The 19,925-nt window shown below is 40.8% G+C and overlaps 1 protein-coding gene across 1 annotated transcript; it reads right to left on the bottom strand.

Annotated features, from left to right (window-relative positions):
* Positions 1-14,378: 14,378 nt before the first annotated feature.
* On the bottom strand, positions 14,379-19,878 carry LOC111968614 (alcohol dehydrogenase 1). Its single transcript, XM_023994313.2, has 9 exons — positions 19,772-19,878; positions 16,726-16,827; positions 16,165-16,306; positions 15,983-16,070; positions 15,650-15,869; positions 15,304-15,564; positions 15,057-15,189; positions 14,826-14,964; positions 14,379-14,731 (listed from the first exon to the last, which is right to left on the bottom strand). Exons 1-9 carry the CDS (start codon positions 19,787-19,789, stop codon positions 14,698-14,700), a joined length of 1,137 nt encoding a protein of 378 aa, XP_023850081.1. The 5' UTR covers positions 19,790-19,878; the 3' UTR covers positions 14,379-14,697.
* Positions 19,879-19,925: the final 47 nt, after the last annotated feature.

Below are 19,925 nucleotides of genomic sequence, written 5' to 3'. Positions count from 1 at the left end.
TTCTTGTTCATGTACTCACTGACCAGTTTAGGAGAACTCGCCACAGTTTTATGTCCTGTGGAAAGCAGATGCGAAGTGTGACCTCAATCTAATCAAAGACCACATCCCAGAAAATGCTGGAAAACTGATTAATTGATTGGATAATGTGGGGTGCCAACTACACAGAGCTATTGGCTCTAACTGTAACATCAGACCCATCCCAGTCACATCCAAGCAGTTCCAGTCAAGGTGCGTCCTGTCACCAGCTGGAATGGGCAAGTGGAAATCTCTTGCCCAGCTGCTGCCACCCCTCCATGGCCACCCTCGAACACAGTATGTCACTTAGACAACCGTCACCTTGCTATGGTGCCACTCTAACCATTGGGTGTAACAGAGAACATTTGCTGCAATTAAGATTTGAACCACTTTTTATAATTCAATAAAATTGAGAAAAGCACTGTGCTCTACTTCCTCAATATTGTCAACAAAATAGTAATTCACTCCCCAAACACTCAAAGGAGTGGTCAGTAAAGGTGAATTTCACCTCATTGCCCACACACTCCAGACTAATCCAGTCCATCAGTCATCTCAACCAGAACCTCCTGGATAGGATTGCTGTGATCTGATAGGCTTGCTGGGGTTCACCAGCTCAGTGACTCCGAACTTCTTGGCCACCTAAAACTTGTCTGGGTTGAGGTCGATCCCAACGGTCCTGGTCACCCCTGCAGCTTTGCATCCCATGATGGCAGCCAGGCCCAACGCCAAACTGCACAGGTGGAGCCCGCCCCCACCTGTAGGGGAATGGAAATGAAACACCAAAGCCACTAGGTGAGAGTTGTTTTATAGCTTTTTTGTTACATATAGATACATTTTACACACCTGGCACTTTTATATACAGCATCCCTTGACAAATATTACCGATCATGAGCTCCTTAATCCCACCCTTCAGCTACTCTCAGCCCCTACCATCGTAGACACCGCTCATTTGGTTTCCATGTGCCATATATCTTTCTAACTGCTGTTTTACATGTATTTTGAACCTTTCTAATTGCATAGTATCCACATATTGTGACATAAAGATAACCTTTCCTACTAGTATTATTATATTGTTGATTGACTATGGCTTTCTAAATCGCCCAACAGTGCTATTTGTATGGTTAATTTTAAATTAATGTTATGCTTTTTTAGCCATTCCTGAACCTGTGACCAGAAACGCGCTACATAGCAGAATAAAATTAGGGCAATACCAGAATAAATTATGTAGTGATTGTCTCTTCGTGGCAAAATCTGCAGAGCTGAGATTGTTTTATGCTCTATATATATAGCATTATATTGGTGGCAATAATTTTGTGTAATTTAAATTGAAAAACTTGAAGTGTTTCTTGTATGAGGTCATATACCATGTGCCATGGAATCGGTACTTCAAAAATATTTTCCCAGTTATTTTGCAACCTGTATGGCATAGCTGTCAACATTTTTGCCCTCAAAGTTCCCTACCTTCTCCCTCTTCCACTTGCCTTCTCCATTTGTGGTAATGCTGCAATCAATTGGAATCAGATGTGTTAGTGAGGAAATATTCAGCATTTACAAAATGTCATGCTGTTTTCCTTGTTCTTGTTGAAGCTTTTAGAAATAGTGTTTTTGTCCCCCTGGAGTGAGACAATACCATCAGGAAATTCAGTGACTGACCTTAGCTGTGTTAATTGCTGCTCTGTAGCCTGTGGAAATCCCACAGCCCAGCAGGCAGACCCTGTCCAGAGATGCCTTCTCATCCACCTTGTGCACTCAGAGAAAGTGCTCCAGCCCATGAAGTGGGGCCAGACACTTCCCCTTACAGGAGAATCGGGAGGTTCCATCTGGCATTTGCCGCCTGCTCTGTGTCACCCTGGGGTTAAGGAGTAACATGGCTTTGGAAGAGTCCCAATTGCACAAGTGTGAAGGGTGTCTGGGCTAGGGGTTGTTTCTGATTGTTCTGGGCACAGTTAACACTCACCTGACCTTTTGACACCGGTTGGTTTTGGGATTTTCATTGAACTTGCACTCTCCACACAGATGGATGTACAGGGGGATCATAGTATCCCTTAAACAAACACACAATAAATAACTTGATATGAAGAGCCTGTACGATATCAAGAAATTGCAATAAAATGATAACCTATCGCTCGTGTTCAAAGAGTTTGTCACAGGTGACTTATTGCCCTTGTAAACCAAGAGCTCCCATTGGCTAATTGATAATCATGTGATTTAAGTGTTGCGTATTTAAACCCCTTTCTTTTTGTGTTCTAGGTGGCCGTCCAGAGGCATGGTAGATCCCAGATGGATCACTGATGGCAGAGAGCATGTAGCCAGAGGAAGAGATGAAACGAGAGGTTTTACTCTGCCCAAAATCTTTCCATGAAAATAAGCCCATGAAGTGAGTTATTTTGGGATGGAGGTCAATGAGTGTTGAATTTGGTATAAAAAAAATGTAATTGCTAATTTGCTATGTGAGGCTTATTTGATCTAATATACGTTTATTTTTTATTTTTATGGATAGGTTGTTACGAATGCACTGATGCAAGTCGACGCACGTGGCATTTCGGCAACTTACCCCAAAATAACTTTATCGGAGTTGTGCCTGTTGTCATAGACACAGTAGCTAGAGGACTCATCATGGATATAACCCGTTTTAGCATGGACAACTGGGTGGGGATTCCTATGAGTTGGGAGCAATCAGCCAATAAAAATGTACTTCTTTAAAGATACACTATGCAGAAATCGCTCCGGCTTTTCCTGGATTCTAAAATTCTAATAATTCCTCTAATTTCAGTTTGTGACCAAATAAGCAAGTATAGTGTACCATCTAAACCGTCTAATATATTTTCCATAACTAAAAATATTGTCTTTTCAGCTGTTGTACAAAAGTGAAAGATGCAAAAGTGAAACTTAACTTCTAATTGGTCCCAATCCGGGAGCACCCCCATCAGTAAAAAAGCTGACTAGCATAGCCTAGCATAGCGTCACAAGTAAATACTAGCATCTAAATATCATTAAATCACAAGTCCAAGACACCAGATGAAAGATACACATCTTGTGAATCCAGCCATCATTTCTGATTTTTAAAATGTTTTACAGGGAAGACACAATATGTAAATKTATTAGCTAACCACGATAGCAAAAGACACAACTTTTTTTTCCCACCATTTTTTTCCTGCATAGGTAGCTATCACAATTTCGACCAAATAAAGATATAAATAGCCACTAACCAAGAAACAACTTCATCAGATGACAGTCTAATAACATATTTATTGTATAGCATATGTTTTGTTAGAAAAATGTGCATATTTCAGGTATAAATCACAGTTCTACATTGCAGCTGCAATCTGAAATAGTGCCGAAGCAGCCAGAATAATTACAGAGACCAACGTCAAATACTTAAATACTCATCATAACTTTTCTGAAAAATACACAGCGTACAGCAAATGAAAGACCAACATCTTGTGAATCCAGCCAATATTTCAGATTTTTTAAGTGTTTTACAGCGAAAACACAATATAGCATTATATTAGCTTACCACAATAGCCAGAAACACAAGCCGTTTACCAGCAGCAAAGGTTAGCGATCCTAACAAACCAGCAAAAGATATATAATTTTTGACTAACCTTCATATACTTCATCAGATGACAGTCCTGTAACATCATATTACACAATGCATATAGGATTTGWTCGAAAATGTGCATATTTAYRGGCACAAATCGTGGTTATACAATGTGATTAGTAGRKAKARTTCAYGCAATCTGGCCGGCGCCATCTTGGAGAGGCACCTAATCTAATCGATAACTAATCATAAACTTGACTAAAAAATACAGGTTGGACAGCAAATGAAAGATATAGTAGTTCTTAATGCAACCGCTGTGTTAGATTTTTTAAATTAACGTTACCTGCTCCCTTTATTAACATTGACCTGCTCCCTTTATTAATAAGTGAATAAAGATTTAGTTTAAGTATAACTCTGACTTGTGTGATAAGTTTCTCTCCTCATTTGATGGTAAAGAAATTAACCCCCACACATGGATGGTTGTAGAAAATGGATGCCTGCCTCCAGTATTGCGCCGCTTCCTGTGCTTTTGTTTATTTTCTTCATTATGGTATGTTTTTGTGTGTTATCTTTTCATAACTTTTTGATATAATGTATGAGCTAAATCAAGCATAATATAGAATTGGTTGAGACTTGATTGCAATGTTATGGACAGAACTATGCCTTAAAATAAATGTTTGAAACTGGCCCTTTGTTTTTGGTCTCTACTTCACTATGCCTGGTCAACCCAGAGCAAACTTCTTATGGCTGCAGTGCCAGTATTGAGTAGCTTGGATGAAAGGTGCCCAGAGGAAACGGCCTGCTCCTCAGTCATAGTTGCTAATATTTGCATATTATTATTAGTATTGGATAGAAAACACTCTGAAGTTTCTAAAACTGTTTGAATTATGTCTGTGAGTATAACAGAACTCATATGGCAGGCAAAAACCTGAAGTTCCACTTCTTGTTTGGATTTTTTCTGAGGGTGCTAGATTTTCAACCAAGCTCTCATTGAAATTACAGCGAGATATTGATGAGTTTTCACTTCCTAGGGCTTCCACTAGATGTCAACAGTCAATAGAACTTTGTCTGATGACTCTAATGTGAAGGGGGGCCGAAGGAGACCGGAATTAGTCACCACTGCCACGAGCTGACCACGCGCATTCAAGTGATAGGCATCTCCGTTCCATCGCTCAACTGAAGTCAATCTAATTCTCCGGTTGGAACGTTATTCAAGATGTATGTTAACAACATTCTAAAGATTGATTCAGTACATCGTTTGACATGTTTCTACTGACTGTTACGGAACTTTTGGACATTTCGTCACGTTATAGTGGACGCGCTTTGTGACTTTGGAATTGTTTACCGCTAACGCGCTAACCAAAGTAGCTAATTGGACATAAATAACGGACATTATCGAACAAATCAAGCATTTATTGTGGACCTGGGATTCCTAGGACTGCATTCTGATGAAGTTCATCAAAGGTAAGGAAACATTTATCATGTATTTTCTGGTTTCTGTTGACCCCAACATGGCGGCTAATTTGGCTATTGTTCTGAGCTCCGTCTCAGATTATTGCATGATTTGCTTTTTCCGTAAAGTTTTTTTGAAATCTGACACAGCGGTTGCATTAAGGAGAGGTATATCTATAATTCCATGTGTATAACTTGTATTATCATCTACATCATCTACATGATGAGTATTTCTGTTGAAAAGATGTGGCTATGCAAAATCACTTGATGTTTTTGGAACTAGTGAATGTAACGCGCCAATGTAAACTCAGATTTTTTGTTATAAATATGAACTTTATCAAACAAAACATGCATGTATTGTGTAACATGAAGTCCTATGAGTGTCATCTGATGAAGATAATCAAAGGTTAGTGATTAATTTTATCTCTTTCTGCTTTTTCTGACTGCTATCTTTCGCTGGAAAAATGGCTGTGCTTATTGTGGTTTGGTGGTGATGTGACAGGTTAAAGGAAATACTAATAGCCTGTTATACATTAAAAAGTATTAGTAAATTCATAGTATGTGAGGATCTTAAAACATCTAAGGTTAAGAAGATCATGCATTCAGTATTAGTTGATAGATTGATAACATTTATATAATTGTGTTAAAATCCGTCAAGCATACAAAAGGGTACGAATTGTGAGAGGAATGTGTAAACGTTATGTTGATTACTTTATGTTGTCGTGGGTAAAAGTGTTAATCTGTGATCTACTAAATGCTCTTAATCTATGAGCCTGAGATCGATTGCTCTGGTCTCCACTCAAGTTCACGGAGAATTCGCGGTCTTTTTCTCATTGCACTAAAAGTTCTCAATGAGTAAACATTAACCTATCACTCTCGTGATTCTTTCCCCCCTTTTTCAGGGGTGTAACAGTGACCTAACATAATCGTTTGTAGTGCTTTCGCTGAAAAGCCTATTTGAAATCGGACACTTTGGTGGGATTAACAAGATTACCTTTAAAATGATATAAGACACATGTATGTTTGAGGAATTTTAATTATGAGATTTGTTTGAATTTGGCGCCCTGCACTTTCACTGGCTGTTGTCATATCGATCCCGGTAGCGGGATTGCAGCCATAAGAAGTTAAAGAACCTGTCACTTTTCTGCCTCTTGACAGTAACAATACCTTGAATTAAAAAATTTTCCTCTGCATCATTCATTATGATTACTGGGTTTGAATTTGGTAACGTTCTCTCCAACTCTCCACTGTCCCAGCACCTTCATGGTCCAACACGACAGGGAAAACCGCCTCTGGGTCTGAGCCACTCAGGGTGTAGGAATCTCTATGGCAGATCGCTGCCCTGACAACAATCTGCAACACACAGGGTAAGTAAATGTATTTTACTTCAGCCAATTTAGGAGATGATTCAACTTTACTGTTGTCTACTGAGGTAACTACAGTAACTGCAGTGTTTTCCCTCAAAGGCAAGTATGAAACCACCTAAGTGTCAATGATGTTAATAATTGAAGGGTAACTGGACTCTTGCCTACAATTCTTGGTCGCCCACTCACTCTCCCCCTTCCCAACACGCATCTTTACAGTAATCTCATATATCAATATAATGTGCTTTATCAATCCTATCTAAAGTAATCAAAATAAAGTGGTTCCTAATGTTAAGTGCTATTGTGACTCATGCCTACTGTACACCCAGACGGTTTCTGACAATTTGTGCAGAAATTCTTCGCTTGTGTACACACAGTTTCATCAGCTGTCCTGGTGGCTGGTCTCAGACAATCCCGCAGGGGAAGAAGCCGGATGTGGAAGTCTTGGGCATGCCAAAAGTGTGCAAAGCTGTCATCAAGGCAAAGGGTGGCTACTTTGAAGAATCTAAAATATAACATATTTGATTTATTTAACACTTTTTTTGGTTAATACATGATTCCATGTGTTATTTCATAGTTTTGATGTCTTCACTATTATTCTACAATGTAGAAAATAGTTAAAATAAAGAAAAACCCTGGAATGAGTAGGTGTGTCAACTTTTGACTGGTACTGTATGTGACATTGTGTTGTGTGACAAAATTGTACATTTTAGAGTGGTCTTTTATTGTCCCCAGCACAAGGTGCACCTGTATAATGATCATGTTGTTTAATCAGCCTCTTAATATGCCACACCTGACTGGTGGATGGATTATCTTGGCAAATAAGAAATGCTCATTAACAGGGATATAAACACATTTGTGCACAACATTTGAGAGAAACGAGCTTTGTTTGAACTTGACCACCAATTTCATGCCAAGGAATCATGTTTGGCTTAGCACTCAAAATATTCCCCAGACACATCCAGTACATTCAGATTATAAACAGCAGTTTTTCCTTTGCCATGGTTTGTGTGGAAATAATTGCAACCGTGGACTAACTCCTCTCCCAAAACGACAGATTGCGCAAGCCCTGAATTTATGCCTTTTCAGTTGAAAAACAATAATCATGCTCTGTATAATTTAGCAATATTCTACACGATTTGGATATCACAAATGGCTTCATATTACAGTTTTTTTTCAAGAGGCATTGCTGCTGAGTGAGAATACAGCACACATAATGGCACATCCTCTTATAAACTATGGATACGCTGGAGAGCATAAAGATCTCGTTTCCTGCTTGTCTGGCTACACAGTTTTGTTGACATATCACATTTAGAAAAATATGCCATTATTAATATACTACGCTACTGTTCAAAAGTTTGGGGTCACTTAGAAATGTCCTTGTTTTTGAAAGAAAAGCACAACACAATTGTCCATTAAAATAACCTCATTGATCAGAAATACAGTGTAGACATTGTTAATGTTGTAAATGACTATTGTAGCTGCAAACGGATGATTTTTAATGGAATATCTACATAGGCATACAGAGGCTCATTATCAGCAACCATCACTCCTGTGTTCCAATGGCACGTTGTGTTAGCCTTTTAAAATGATAAACTTGGATTAGCTAATTGATCATTAGAAAACCCTTTTGCAATTGTTAGCACAGCTGAAAACTTGTCTTGATTTAAAGTAGTAAAACTGGCCTTCTTTAGACTAGTTGAGTATCTGCAGTATCAGCATGTGTGCGTTCGATTACAGGCTCAAAATGGCCAGAAACAAAAGTTTCTTCTGAAACTCGTCAGTCTATTCTTGTTCTGAGAAATGAAAGCTATTCCATGCGAGAAATTGCCAAGAAACTGAAGATCTCGTACTACTCCCTTCACAGAACAGCCCAAACTGGTTCTAACCAGAATAGAAAGAGGAGTGGGAGGCCCCATTGCACAACTGAGCAAGAGGATAAGTACATTAGTGTCTAGTTTGAAAAACAGATGCCTCACAAGTCATCGACTGGCAGATCCATTAAATAGTACCCGCAAAACACCAGTCTCAACATCAACAGAGAAGAGGCGACTCCGGGATGCTGGCTTTCTAGGCAGAGTTGCAAAGAAAAAGCCATATCTCAGACTGGCCAATAAAAAGAAAAGATTAAGATGGGCAAAAGAACACAGACACTGGACAGAGGAAGATTGGAAAAAAAGTGTTATGGACAGACTAATCTAAGTTTGAGGTGTTCGGATCACAAAGAAGTGTGATGATCGTGAGATGGCGAAAAAATGAAAAGATGCTGGAGGAGTGCTTGACGCCATCTGTCAAGCATGGTGGAGGCAATGTGGGTGGGGGGTGCTTTGGTGGCGGTAAAGTGGGAGATTTGTACAGGGTAAAAGGGATCTTGAAGAAGGAAAGCTATCCCTCCATTTTGCAATGCCATGCCATACCCTGTGGACGGCGCTCAATTGGAGCCAATTTCCTCCTACAACAGGACATTGACCCAAAGCAGAGCTCCAAACGATGCAATAACTATTTAGGGAAGAAGCAGTCAGCTGGTATTCTTTCTATAATGGAGTGGCCAGCACAGTCACTGGATCTCAACCCTATTGAGCTGTTGTGGGAGCAGCTTGACCGTATGATACGTAAGAAGTCTAAGCTAGATGTCCTCATTCTCACACAAATGATCAAGGAACCTACCAGGTACAACCTTAAATCCGTAAACACGGGCACCCTCATAGATATCATCCTGACCAACTTGCCCTCTGAATACACCTCTGCTGTCTTCATCCAGGATCTCAGCGATCACTGCCTCATTGCCTGCGTCCGTAATGGGTCAAACGACCACCGCCCATCACTGTCAAACGCTCCATTTAAACACTTCAGCGAGCAGGCCTTTCTAATCGACCTGGCCCGGGTATCGTGGAAGGATTTTGGCCTCATTCCGTCAGTAGAGGAGGCCTGGATATTCTTTAAAAGTGCATTCCTCACCATCTTAAATAAGCATGCCCCATTCAACAAATGTAGAACTAAGAACAGATATATCCCTTGGTTCACTCCAAACTTGTCTCCCCTTGACCAGCACAAAAACCTCCTGTGGTGTACTACATTAGCATCGAATAGCCCCCGCAATATGCAACTTTTCAGGGAAATTAGGAACCAATATACACAGGCAGTTAGGAAAGCAAAGACTAGCTTTTTCAAACTGAAATTTGCATCCTGTAGCACAAACTCCAAAAAGTTCTGGGACACTAAGGTTTATGGAGAATAAGAGCATCTCCTCCCAGCTGCCCACTGCACTGAGGCTAGCAAACACTGTCACAACCGATAATCTACGATAACCGAGAATTTCAATAAGCATTTTTCTACGGCTGGCCATGCTTTCCACCTGGCTACCCCAACCCCGGTCAACAGCTCTGCACCCCCCACAGCAACTTGCCCAAGCCTCCCCCATTTCTCCTTCACCCAAATCCAGATAGCTGATGTTCTGAAAGAGTTGCAAAATCTGGACCCCTACAAATCAGCTGCGCTAGACAGTCTGGACCCTCTTTCTAAAATGATCTGCCGCAATTGTTGCAACCCCTATTACTAGGCTGTTCAACCTCTCTTTCGTATCGTCTGAGATCCCTAAAGATTGGAAAGCTGCTGTGGTAATTCCCCTCTTCAAAGGGAGAGACACTCTAGACCCAAACTGTTACAGACCTACAGTGGGGAGAACAAGTATTTGATACACTGCCGATTTTGCAGGTTTTCCTACTTACAAAGCATGTAGAGGTCTGTAATTTTTTATCATAGGTACACTTCAACTGTGAGAGACGGAATCTAAAACAAAAATCCAGAAAATCACATTGTATGATTTTTAAGTAATTAATTTGCATTTTATTGCATGACATAAGTAATTTATCACCTACCAACAGTAAGAATTCCGACTCTCACAGACCTGTTAGTTTTCTTTAAGAAGCCCTCCTGTTCTCCACTCATACCTGTATTAACTGCACCTGTTTGAACTCGTTACCTGTATAAAAGACACCTGTCCACACACTCAATCAAACAGACTCCAACCTCTCCACAATGGCCAAGACCGGGAGCTGTGTAAGGACATCTGGGATAAAATTGTAGACCTGCACAAGGCTGGAGTGGGCTACAGGACAATAGGCAAGCAGCTTGGTGAGAAGGCAACAACTGTTGGCGCAATTATTAGAAAATGGAAGAAGTTCAAGATGACGGTCAATCACCCTCGGTCTGGGGCTCCATGCAAGATCTCACCTCCATGGGGCTCAATGATCATGAGGAAGGTGAGGGATCAGCCCAGAACTACACGGCAGGACCTGGTCAATGACCTGAAGAGAGCTGGGACCACAGTCTCAAAGAAAACCATTAGTAACACACTACGCCGTCATGGATTAAAATACTGCAGCGCACGCAAGGTCCCCCTGCTCAAGCCAGCGCATGTCCAGGCCCGTCTGAAGTTTGCCAATGACCATCTGGATGATCCAGAGGAGGAATGGGAGAAGGTCATGTGGTCTGAGACAAAAATAGAGCTTTTTGGTCTAAACTCCACTCGCCGTGTTTGGAGGAAGAAAGAAGGATGAGTACAACCCCAAGAACACCATCCCAACCGTGAAGCATGGAGGTGGGCACATCATTCTTTGGGGATGCTTTTCTGCAAAGGGGACAGGATGACTGCACAGTATTGAGGGGAGGATGGATGGGACCATGTATCGCAAGATCTTGGCCAACAACCTCTTTCCTCAGTAAGAGCATTGAAGATGGGTCGTGGCTGGGTCTTCCAGCATGACAAAGACCCGAAACACACAGCCAGGGCAACTAAGGAGTGGCTCCGTAAGAAGCATCTCAAGGTCCTGGAGTGGCCTAGCCAGTCTCCAGACCTGACCAATAGAAAATCTTTGGAGGGAGCTGAAAGTCCGTATTGCCCAGCGACAGCCCCAAAACCTGAAGGATCTGGAGAAGGTCTGTATGGAGGAGTGGGCCAAAATCCCTGCTGCAGTGTGTGCAAACCTGGTCAAGAACTACAGGAAACGTATGATCTCTGTAATTGCAAACAAAGGTTTCTGTACCAAATATTAATTCTGCTTTTCTGATGTATCAAATACTTATGTCATGCAATAAAATGCAAATTAATACTTAAAAATCATACAATTTAAAAAAATCATACAATTTTAGATTCCGTCTCTCACAGTTGAAGTGTACCTATGATAAAAATTACAGACTTCTAACATGCATTTGTAAGTAGGAAAACCTGCAAAATCGGCAGTGTATCAAATACTTGTTCTCCCCACTGTATATCTATCCTACCCTGCCTTTCTAAGGTCTTCGAAAGCCAAGTTAACAAACAGATCACCGACCATTTCGAATCCCACCGTACCTTATCCGCTATGCAATCCGGATTCCGAGCTGGTCATGGGTGCACCTCAGCCACGCTCAAGGTCCTAAACAATATAACTGCCATCGATAAAAGACAATACCTGCGATATTGCTGCATTTGGCTGAGAGGCTACAATGTCTCTCAAACCCATGAATACAGTCACGATCCCTTTGCGATCTAATCCACAAGGACAAGTCCTGTGTGATGAACTGGTGGAAACCTTGAAAAAGGAGTCCTTCCCATTCAGCTATGCATTCACGTTTGGGCCCATCAAAATAGGTGAATCCATTGCGTCCAATATCGTTAATCTGGGGATTATGAAAAGTGTTGAGACGCTTTGTTGACTGTGGTGTCGCTTTGAGTTTGAGGTGAACTTTTTGTCCTGAATACAAAACGTTATGTTCGGGGCAAATTCAACACATCACTGAGAACCACTCTGTTTTCAACCATGGTGGTGGCTGCATCATGTTATGGGTATGCTTATCATCGGCATGGGCTACAGAGTTTTTAGGATTAAAAACAAACAGAATAGAGCTAAGCACAGGCAAATTCCTAGAGGAAAACTTGGTTCAGTACACTTTCCAACAGACACTGGGAGACAAATTCACCTTTCAGCAGGACAATTACCTAAAACACAAGGCCAAATATACACTGGAGTTGCTTACCAAGACAACATTGAATGTTCCTGTGTAACCTACAGTACCAGTCAAAAGTTTGGACACACCTACTCATTCAAGGGTTTTCTTTATTTTCACTATTTTCTACATTGTAGAATAATAGTGAAGACATCAAAACTATGAAATAACACATGGAATCATGTATTAACCAAAAAAAGTGTTAAATAAAAATATATATATTTTAGATTCTTCAAAGTAGCCACCCTTTGCCTTGATGACAGCTTTGCACACTCTTGGCGTTCTCTCAACCAGCTTCATGAGGTCACCTGGAATGCATTTCAATTAACAGGTGTGCCTTGTTAAAAGTTAATTTGTGGAATTTATTTCATTAATGTGTTTGAGCCAAGCAGTTGTATTGTGACAAGGTAGGGGTGGTACAGTATACAGAAGATAGCCCTATTTGGTAAAATACGAAGTCCATATTATGGCAAGAACAGCTCAAATAAGCAAAGAGAAATGACAGTAAACCATTATTATTACAGGGTAAGCATTTCCCATCCTGCCTACCCTGACTCCACATCACCGCTGGTTAACCAGTAACTGTGTGTTGTTACTGGGTAAACCTTTGACTGTGGTATTGACTTTGAAGGACCAGGTCAGAATTATTGTGAACTGAGTTCTCACAAACATCACTAAATATTCCTCCATGTGAAATCTAAGTATTTTTTAAATGGGGTTGATCACATTTTAGGTTAACCTTTTTGTAATGTTTTTACATTTAAAAAGTGTGTATGCATGCATAGGCAAAGGTGTGTGTGTGTGTGTGTGTGTGTGCACCCTTTCAGGAAGAGCAAATGGACTATAAATCACAGATGAACAACACTTCCAAGGAGGAGAATGTCTCTTTCATAACTGTCATCTGAAGTTCCTCATCTCTGTTTTTGCTCCCCATCGTCTCTGAATGATACAATACATCTGTCCTAACAATCCCAAATGACGTCAAACACTTATTTTCTCCACCCATGTACAGTAGACAGTTCACTTGTATTATTGTAAAATACTTTGTTTTTACTGTAATGTTAGAAAATGTGAAATCATGGATAAGGATATTCTGGAAGTACGATCTTACTGCAGACTCCTTTTTACTTCAGTCTCTCAAAAGACTGTTTTTAAAATCAGTTATGATTTACCAATGTATGTTTTGTTTTCATTCTGTTAATGCTGCAACAAGTTGGTCTTCTGGGAAAATAAAGATGCATCGAATTGGAATTGAAGCAGTGCTTTTATTACCTGTAATCAGACCTGTACTTTTTTATTTGTTGTATTCTGAAACACATTTCGCTTTAATTTTCTATGTGATCAGGTTCCCATTCCCTGTCAGTGTGTGCAGTGTGTGCCGCTCTGCAATATGCTTGTGATCACATGCGGTGTGTGTCACTTCACCACTTTGATGTTTGTGTGTTTGATCCAGGCTGCTTCTGTCTGATACAGGCAATTTGTGTCACTTCAATGACTGCAACTTTATCACTGGTTTTTATTCAAAGTTCTGATAGCAGCAATGTGTTATATCTTTATAATGCCAGAATCAATCCTACTCTATTTCATTCACATATATTTATAATGATCTAACTACAGAATATCATCAAATGTAGGGACAAGCTGATCCCTGACAATATTATTACGAATAACTAAGCTACACTGTCTGATTTTAAAAAACGAAGAAAGAAACAACTGGGTCACTGTCTGTCACTCCTTGACAAACACAATCACTTGTATGACAATAAGTATCATAACAGACTAACCCGGAGAAGCATGTAAGTGTTGTTAAAACACGTTTGTGTGGAAATGTACTCTGTTTATAGATTAATAATAATGTTTGAGCACAGATATTACACTGATAAAGGGTATTGAAAGGCCCGGATACCATACAGATAAGTTATCGTCGCTCACAGCGACTTTGTTTAGATGTGCAAACTAAGGTATGAGAACTAATAACTGCCAATCTATTGACCTAGCATTGATTGAGCAACGACTGATAAGTAGGGAATGGTTTTATTCAAAACTGACATACATGATAGCCAGATCTCTTTGTACTTTATCCTACTCCCACTTGACAATGACTAAAGCAGAAACATAATTGGCTTCCAGGCAACATAAAAGAAAAACATGATTATCATTGTTACAATGGTTACTAGCAGCAGTATACTACCTACCATTCAGTGCTACCTACCACTCCTACTAATACATATTGTGATATTATGAATCATTGGTTTCTCAAGCCATATTGTATAGTTTTGCTCGTTGATTGGTTGAGCAGGAAAAATAAGTGTGATTGGCTGGGTTGAGTTGACCCTCTTACTGCAGTGCCACACTCAGGACTGACCGTATACTGCAAAACGAGAACACAAGAAAACAAGCATTTATTTTTCTGAACATTAAATTAAACTTCTCACAGAGACAAACAGTACTAAGGTGAAAGTTACCAGTCTCCTGTCTTCATGAGCTGGATGGCGTCGTTGACCTGGGCCAGGGTCATGTTGTGGGTGACAAACTCATCCAGCTTCACCTTCTTCTCCAAGTACTCATTCACCAGCTTGGGCACACCATCCTTACTCTTAAAACCTGACACGCACACAGACAGAGACAGACAGAAATATATCACACACACCCAAATACATGTATAGTGTTTGACAGTTGATTGATAGGTGGCACACCTCCAAACAGAGATCCTTTCCAGGTGCGGCCAGCTATGAGCTGAATGGGTCTGGCAGCAAAGTCATCCATGTCAGTCCATCCGACCAGCACACTTACTCCCCATCCCTTAACACACGACTCCAAGGCACTCCTCTAAAGAGAGATAGGAATAGATTGAGTGAAGTGGTATTGATCTATAATTCTCTATCAAGACATCACACGCACACGCTTATCTCAACATCATACAAGCACACAATCTCAACCCACCATTACGGCCACACTCCCCACACATTCCAGGGAAAAGTCCACTCCTCCATTGGTCATCTCAGACAGCACTTGACTGATGGGTTTGTTGTGGTCCTTGGGGTTGACAAACTCTGTGGCACCGAAGACCTTGGCCTTCTCATATTTGGTTGGGTTAATATCAATGGCGATGATCCTCTTGGCCCCAGCATTTTTGCAACCCATGACTGCTGCCAACCCCACAGCTCCCAGGCCAAACACAGCACATGTAGACCCTGGCTCCACCTGGGGGGAAAGATATCCTATGCATCAACACTTTAGTATATAAAGACATCACCACAACTAAACCTGATAGTTACAATTAACACACCTTGGCTGTGTTAAGGGCTGCGCCATATCCGGTGGCGACTCCACAGCCAAGGAGACAGACCTTGTCGAGAGGGGCTGAGGGATGGATCTTGGCCACGGCGATCTCATTGACCACGGTGTATTCTGAGAAAGTGCTGGTCCCCATGAACTGCAGCACCTTCTTCCCCTTACAGGTGAACCGGGTGTCTGACTCTGACATCACATCATACCTATCACTGGCCCTGGTGGGATTGGCTCATGTTCAGTGTAAGAATAACACACAAAAGTTCTATTAAAAATGTAAAAAAAAGTATTGTTAAAGTTTCTCAAGACTAGGCTAGTAATGGGACCTCACCAGCCCTTCTCACACAGGTTGGTTTTTGGGCTCTTGCAGAACCGGCACTCGCCACATTGGGAGATGAACAGAGGGATGACTTTATCACCTAACAGGAGGACAGGCAGAGTACACGGCTTTTTCGTACATGCTGTTATTTGTATCCAATTTGAAAATACAGGTTTACTAGCTATGTTTCCAACCTGGATTGAACTTGGTCACTTCAGACCCCACACTCTCCACAATCCCAGCCCCTTCGTGACCCAGGACACAAGGGAAGCCATCCTTGTGTTTCCCCTCAAACAGGTGGTACAGGTCAGTGTGACACACACCCGTGGCCACTATCTGCACTCAACAGGACAAAAACAAAGAGGTACGAATTTTGAGAAGTGTTCTAAAAATGTGCTAATGTGAGTGTCAGAAGTGTTTCTGTATGCTCATGTTTATTTATGTGTACTGGACCCATGGCATGTTATGTGTATTCATGAGTATTTATGTCTACTGGACCCATGGCACGTTATGTGTATTCATGCGTATTTATGTGTACTGGACCCATGGCACGTTATGTGTATTCATGCGTATTTATGTCTACTGGACCCATGGCACGTTATGTGTATTCATGTGTGCTTGTGTGTCCTCAGCAGTGCCCTCATACTTGGCCAGGGTAATATCAATGGCGATGATCAACACTTGATCATTGCCTTCTATGGACTGCATAAATGAGAGCTTGTGTGTGTGTTTGCATTAATTGTAGTCTCTCTCACCTTGATGCGAATCTCATGTGCCTGGGGAGGAGCCACCTCAATTTCCTCCATCACCAGGGGTTTGCTTGGCTCCCATGCCACTGCAGCGCGGCATTTAATCACCTATAAAACACAACACGACCCAAAACAGGTCCAGTGGTGTAGAGTACTTACGTAAAAATGATTTGAAGTACTACTCAAGTCGTTTTTTGTACATTAATATTTATCTTTTTGACTACTTTTACTTTTACTTCACTACATTCCTAAAGAAAATAATGTACTTTTTACTCCATACATTTTCCCTGACACCCAAAAGTACTTGTTACATTTTCAATGCTTAGCACGACAGGAAAATGTCCAATACAGACACTTATCAAGAGAACATCCCTGCCTCTGATGTGGCAGACTCACTAAACACACATGCTTCGTTTGTAAATGATGAATGAAAATTAAAAACAAGAAATGTCATCTGGTTTGAAGTGATTTGAAGTGATTTATACTTTTACTTTTGATACTTAAGTATATTTTAGAAATTACATTTACTTGTGATACTTAAGTATATTTAAAACCAAATACTTTTAGACTTTTACCCAAGTATTATTTTACTGGATTAAGGTATCTTTACTTTTACTCAAGTATGACAATTGGGTAATTTTTCCACCACTGTACAGGACCAATCACATATACACTATACATACAAAAGTATGTGGACACCCCTTCAAATCAGTGAATTTGACTATTTCAGCCACACCCGCTGCTGACAGGTGTATAAAATCGAGCACACCGCCATGCAATCTCCATAGACAAACATTGGCAGTAGAATGGCTTTACTGAAGAGCTCAGTGACTTTCAATGTGGCACCGCCATAGGATGACACCTTTCCAACAAGTCAGTTCATAAAATTTCTGCCCTAATATTTACATTTACATTTAAGTCATTTAGCTGACGCTCTTATCCAGAGCGACTTACAAATTGGAAAGTTCATACATATTCATCCTGGTCCCCCCGTGGGGAATGAACCCACAACCCTGGCGTTGCAAGCGCCATGCTCTACCAACTGAGCCACACGGGACCACGTAGCTGCCCCGGTCAACTGTGCTGTTATTGTGAAGTGGAAACATCTAACAAGTGGTAGGCCAAGCTCACAGAACGGGACCGCCAAGTGCTGAAGCGCGTAGCACGTAAAAATTGTCCTTGGTTGCAGCACTCACTGCCGAGGTCCAAACTGCCTCTGGAAGCAAAGTCAGCACAAGAACTGTTCATCGGGAGCTTCATGAAATGGGTTTCCATGGCCGAGCAGCCTCACACAAGCCTAAGATCATGCACAGTGCCAAGCTCACCACCATTGGACTCTAGCGCAGTGGAAACAGACTGATCTGGGTTGTCAGATGCCAGGAGAACGCTACCTGCACGAATGCATAGTGCAAACTGTAAAGTTTGGTGGAGGAGGAATAATGGTCTGGGGCTGTTTTTGATGGTTCGGGCTAGGCCTCATTGTTCCAGTGAAGGGAAATCTTAACGCTACAGCATACAATGACATTGTAGACGATTCTGTGCTTCCAACTTTGTGGGAACAGTTTGGGGAAGGTCCTTTCCTGTTTCAGAATGACAATGCCCGTACACAAAGCGAGGTCCATACAGAAATGGTTTGTCGAGATTGGTGTGGGAGAACTTCATGGCTTCCACAGAGCCCTGACCTCAACCTATCGAACACATTTGGGATGAATTACAACGCAGACTGCAAGCCAGGCCTAATCGCCAAACATCAGTACCCAACCTCACTAATGCTCTTGTGGTTGAATGGAAGCAAGTCTCAGCAGCAATGTTCCAACATTCAGTGGAAAGCCTTACCAGAAGAGTGGAGGCTGTTATAGCAGCAAAGGGGGGACCAACTTCATATTAATGCCCATGATTTTGGAATGAGTGCTCGACAAGCAGGTGTTCACATACTTTTGGTTATGTTGTGTATTTCTGCAAAGGGCTTCATTTCAGTGTTTATATAATTCATTGTTTACAGTACAATCTGATTCATTCAACTGTTGAGCAACTGAAACCCTATATAAATATTGATCTTTTTGTCCATTGGCTTTATCCCAGATGCACTCTCTGCCAAAGTCAATGGTTGTGCAATAACAATTTGGATAGTTTCAGAGAGACTCTCCCCAAAAAACATATTATACTTCACATTAGGCATGGAGTTTACAGTGTGTGTGAGTGTGAGTGTGTGTGAGCGTGTGTGAGTGTGAGTGAGTGAGTGACCGCAGTTGCCAGGTTTCAAGACCATTCCAGTTATTGTGTAATTCCAAAGGGATATCCCAAACAAGAGGTTGTTATTCTGCAGGACAAACCTCTGATGAACTTGAAAATAACTTACTAGAGAGCTATAGTAAGCCCAGGGTTGGGAAGTTAATAATAGTTTTTTAACATTATATTGTAATCTGATTACAGATACTTTTGAAAAACTAGATGATTACTTCTTGGATTACTTTTCTGAAGTTTTCGCAATGATGTTCAATTCAGCATTGAAAAAAGGCGCAAGTTTAAGTTTGTTCCACCTGAGTAATCTCACCACAAATCAGAGAGCACTATGATGACACACCAAATGCATTTGATGGATCCTTTTTGTCTTATTCTGATGCCTTTTAAGGGGAAATTAATGCAAAAGTAACTGAAAGCAATCCAATTAGTTTGGATAATCCAAAAATTGCATTACTGCCACCACTCACTGTCATTTTCTAAAATACACACTCAACCTTAATAAAATCGTACCAAAACACTTTTAATCACAGATTGTGCATCATTACATGTCAGTTCAATATCAGTTAGAGAGGATTGATCAACTAATTAAAATGCAGAGGATTCTCTATTATTACATCTTTACACATGCATATCTCTCAATAACAATCATTTGGTAGGAAGCCAACTGTATGTGTACAGCTATATGTGTACTGTACATGAACCCAAATACAAAATAAATAAGTGATAAAAGTTGCAGTAGATATATTAATTGAAATATATATACAGATGTGTATTCGAAAAAGAGAGGGGTGAAGACAGAGATACATACTTTTCCTGCAGTTGCCATCTTCTATCAACCTAAGGAGTTTGGAAGAGAAGAGCAATATGTTTCAGCATAGAGTTAGAGGGAGAGAGTGTGATAGAGGGATGGTTTGGACAACCTTTAAATACTCCAGCCATCCAGACTAGAGGCTAACATTCAG

The sequence above is a fragment of the Salvelinus sp. IW2-2015 genome, linkage group LG9, assembly GCF_002910315.2.
Source record: "Salvelinus sp. IW2-2015 linkage group LG9, ASM291031v2, whole genome shotgun sequence".
NCBI classification, from domain to species: Eukaryota; Metazoa; Chordata; class Actinopteri; order Salmoniformes; family Salmonidae; genus Salvelinus; species Salvelinus sp. IW2-2015.
Note: the sequence above shows the minus strand (reverse complement) of the source record. Positions and strands in the feature narration are given on the sequence as shown.

Excerpts from the sequence above, each read along its gene's own strand:
- LOC111968614 (XM_023994313.2), bottom strand. Across the intron at positions 16,307-16,725 it reads CACATGAGATTCGCATCAAG|ATAGTGGCCACGGGTGTGTG; the intron begins GTGAGAGAGACT and ends TGTTGAGTGCAG. Across the intron at positions 15,565-15,649 it reads CAGCCCTTAACACAGCCAAG|GTGGAGCCAGGGTCTACATG; the intron begins GTGTGTTAATTG and ends CTTTCCCCCCAG.